Consider the following 4149-nt stretch of genomic DNA (forward strand, 5'->3'; position numbering starts at 1 on the left):
CCCCCCCCCCCCCCGCTTTAATTTCTACTGTCTTCGTCTCAAATCTCATTAATTATTTTTACAGTTCATATTCAACTTTTGATGACATGGAGGTGTTTTTACATGGTCTTGGTCTAGAACACATAATAGGATTATTGAAGGTAAGTTTGTGGTCTATCTGCTATCTGTAAAGTAATCCATGAAAGCAAAATGCACCTACAGCATCAAAAAAGTTCTGTCCCTATTAGCACATTAATTGAAATAAATTTATTAATTTAATTGAAATAAATTTATTAGACATATATAAACTGTTAAGTTAAACTGCAGTGGACTGGATTGCATTGCTTAATTTTGATCACGTGCATTAGTCACAACATACGATGTTTCTAAACTCAAGAACACTTTTGTTACTTCAGTAATGGTGTTATGTAGCTGGTTTGGTTTCTGAAAACTGAAGTACAACATAAGTAAAAAAATTATGTGAAAACAGTGTTTTCTTCTGAAATTCTTTTTGATGGCAAAAACCTTTTGTTTTATACAGGAAAGAGATATAACTTTAAGACAACTTCTGATCATGCAAAAAGATGAGTTAATACAGGTCAGTTTACTACTTTAGAACTTAAGTTCTCTTCTCTTTTGTAAATGTTTTTAATGTCTTCTCTTTATACTTCTCTTTATACTTTTTAACTGTCTAAACTTGTAAGAATTCTTAAAAAAAAAAGATCTGTTTTCAGGATCTTCTGCAACTTCCTGATCTATGGTGGGACTTGATGATCTATGGTTGGACTTGATGATCTTAAAGGTCTTTTCCAACCTTAATGATTCTGTGGTAATGATTCTGTGAATTTTAATGTGAATTTAGACAGACCTTTTCTAAAGTATGTAATCCCACAGATCAGCCTTGAATTCTGTGAGTTGAGTTCTTGCATCTTCTCTGCCTAGATCTGACTATGAAGTGGAAGTCCCCAGTATTTCTTGGGGTGAGCAGGAAATAGTTCTGTTTTAAATTTTAGTTGCTACCATTTTTAGTATTTAAGTATGTTTTCCCTGAAAGGAAATCAGTGCTAGGATTAGCAGTAGATAATCCTAAACAACTGCTTTAAATGTGGCCTCCTTTGTGAGGTGGTAATTTCTGTTGGGAAAACAAGAGCTCTCTTACGTTGTGGAATCTCATATGCCAGACAAGTTTGTGTTGGATATGAGGGGGGAAAAAAAAAAAGAGGAGGAGAGAAGATTTGGTTTCTTACAGTTTACTGTAGCTAGGAAGGCTGGAATTTCAGTGTTACCCAGGAGTAAGTGATGCATTATTTTACTGGGTTTCAGTTTCCAGTTGAGATAGGGTGGTTGCTTTTCCTTGGTCTTTGCTGGAATTATTCCTGTGGGAAATGAAAGACTTCCTGTGCTTACAGGAGTCTCCTTGGAATGATGTAAGTACTTCAGGCCGCACAATTCTTGTGAGCACTTGGTACCTGGTCTGGGATACCAAAGATACCTTGTTAAGATAGCTGCTTCAAGCCTGCTACTACTGATGTCCTCATGTCAGCTTTTTTACCCCTATTCTGATACCAAGGAGGCATGTGTTTTAACAACTGGAACCAACGTTTGCATACAGATTTAATATTCCTTCAGAGTTGGTGTCACAAGAATGTTTTGCGTCAAGTTTTGTCTTGTACTGGGTAGAGTTTCAGTGTTTTGACAGAGCTCAGAAGTAATTCTGTATTCTCAGAGGGGCCACGTATAGCAAGCTTTGTCGATGATGAGATTTTTGACAGTTCACTTAGACCTAAATTTTAGAAGGCGTGCCAGCGTGTTCTGATTTTATTGCTTTTCTGAAGCCTCGGGATTGTGCTCATTGGACAGCATCCTGGTGTGGGCTTTTTATGAATCCTAAAGCCCCCGTTGATGGGAATTTTCCTCTTAAAGGAGATTTTTGTGGCTTTCTTCTCATCACGGTGTGAGCTGCTGTCCTGGACGTGATTGCATTAATCTGTAAATCTGAGTATATGTTCATATTGATCGCCTGTTTTGATGTTGTAATCGTTACTTGTTTTTGCCTAGGGGACACTGGGGGAAGGGGAGAGAATTGTGGACTTTAGTTCACAATTATACACAATATTTGGTTCCTTCACCAAAGAGGTATAATTTCACACAAACTGATAACTTCTCTTTCAGTGTTCTAACACATTTGGGGCTCCCTATAATGAGGGCTTTTTTGGACAAACTGAAATAAATACCTCTATCAACTGCTATTGCACGGGAAGATAGCATCTATAGGAACAGAATTTTTTTGCCTCTTAGCTCTGCAACAGAATGAAACAATTCCTGGAAAATAAGTTGTGCTTTGTACATGGACATAAATTAATTAGTGAGTCTTCAGTTGAGATTTTAAAAAATGGCAATAACACTCCTGGCTTATTAGCACTTCATAAATTATCCTAAATTCCTGATGCAGTCTAGTTGTAGAGCTCTATGAACAGTTTCTCCCCACACTGCTGATAGAACAAATCTAATCTGTTTTCTTGTAACTCCAGAGTTGGAAGTTTTTAGTGTGATGGCAGATCTTCAGCTAACAGCCATCTCTTTTAAACACGCTGGATCTTATTACTACAAAGATTAATGATGACCTCTGATGGATGCCTCTGAACCAAGCTGCTTTGTATCCAGAGAGCTGGGAAGAAATCCTGTCACTAACACGATACACTTTCCTCCATCAAACAATATCAGAAAGATATTTTCTCTGTAAATACCTTTATCTGTATTCTACAACAGCCTAAACAATAACTCTTTCAAGCTGAAATCCTTGCATTCCTTAAGCTTATAAACTCCCATACTGAAACAAGTCTGTTCAACATACTGGGACATATCTATTCAACATTTGGAGGCTTTTGTCTGATTCTATGCTACTCATAACACTTAGATCTTTTTTGTCTGGCTTTTTTGAGCATTTGTCTCACAAGATAGCAACAGAAGTAATTTTACTTCTTGATGAATTTAGGACTAAGATGCTTCCTTTCTCACGTGTTTATTAGTTTAGAATAAAAGAAATTGGCATCCAGTTCTGGATTTGAGAATGTATAATGAAAAGTTGACACATCAAAATTCAAAATATAACCCAGGAGTTTAATTTCATTGTTGGAGAATTATCTGGTCTCTGTGCTTCCTTATCACAGTTCCAAGACTCTCCTTCCTCTGCACCCCCTTCCTGCAAAAAAAAGTATTTAATATTTGGCAGAAAATTGTCATGTTATTAAAAATAGTGGCCACTTAGGCAAGGTGGCAAGGAAGTAAGAGTTCATGCATAACCTCACTGGTTTTATCTGAGAAGTATGTAGTCTTCCATGTGTTGAGGCAATCTGTTATTCATCTCTTCTTTTGTTTCCATCTAATGGATGACAGAAAAGTCATGTTGATGCTGGAGTCATGAGTTTGGGGCATGGATTTTAAGGGGTTGGGGTTTTGTTATTTATTGGATTTATTTAGTAAAGAATAAAATAGATGTTGTTAGAGTTGAAGTGCTCAAAAATCAAAATCTAGACTGTACTTTGTCTCGTGTACAGATACAAGGAAGTTCTTGTACAATGCTTGTACATGCTTAAACATATGACCACTTCACAATAATATTTGCATTATTTGGATCACAGAGTGTAATTGAACCAACACCAAGTTAAAAGCTTGCTTACCCATAAGGAAGAAGGGCTTTTTGCACTGTGTTTGTTCCATGCATTCATCATTGCATGAATAGTCAAGTTCTGGGTAATCCTCATGTTCAACAGAGATGGTCTAGAAAGGAAAGTATGTCTGCTTTGGGAAGTAGTTTGGACTGATTTATCTAGTTGCTGTCTCTAAGTTCTGCACCTAGTATCTCTGAATTCAGAATTACTGTGGTGGTAGAACGCTTTATTTATGATTACTTTTATCACATTCCTTACTTCTTAAATTATATATTTAAAATGTGGTGGTGCTTAGTCACTGATCCATTTGCAGAACGATGAAGTTATGTTTTATTTATAGGGAAACAAAATTGCAACGTCTTCCTCATACACTGGTCAGAAAGCTGTTCTAAGAATGATAAGATGGAGTCAAAAGCAAACCCAATCTTCACAATAGTTCCTGCTCCTAAGCAAGATAGTTTTAATATTCAAGAATAACCACTGTTCTGTCCTCGGAAGA

At 36.5% G+C, this 4149-nt stretch overlaps 1 protein-coding gene across 1 annotated transcript in view; it reads left to right on the plus strand.

The window, feature by feature from the left end:
* Positions 1-4149, plus strand: part of ASZ1 (ankyrin repeat, SAM and basic leucine zipper domain containing 1) — a gene marked incomplete at its 5' end in the record, with an annotated part of 38598 nt that overhangs the window by 24476 nt on the left and 9973 nt on the right. Inside the window, 2 exons of the mRNA XM_010290272.1 lie at positions 65-140; positions 521-577. Of these exons, the coding sequence (XP_010288574.1) occupies positions 65-140; positions 521-577 (133 nt within the window). The remainder of the gene's footprint in view (positions 1-64; positions 141-520; positions 578-4149) is intronic.

Source organism: Phaethon lepturus, unplaced genomic scaffold, assembly GCF_000687285.1.
Source record: "Phaethon lepturus isolate BGI_N335 unplaced genomic scaffold, ASM68728v1 scaffold657, whole genome shotgun sequence".
Lineage (NCBI taxonomy): Eukaryota > Metazoa > Chordata > Aves > Phaethontiformes > Phaethontidae > Phaethon > Phaethon lepturus.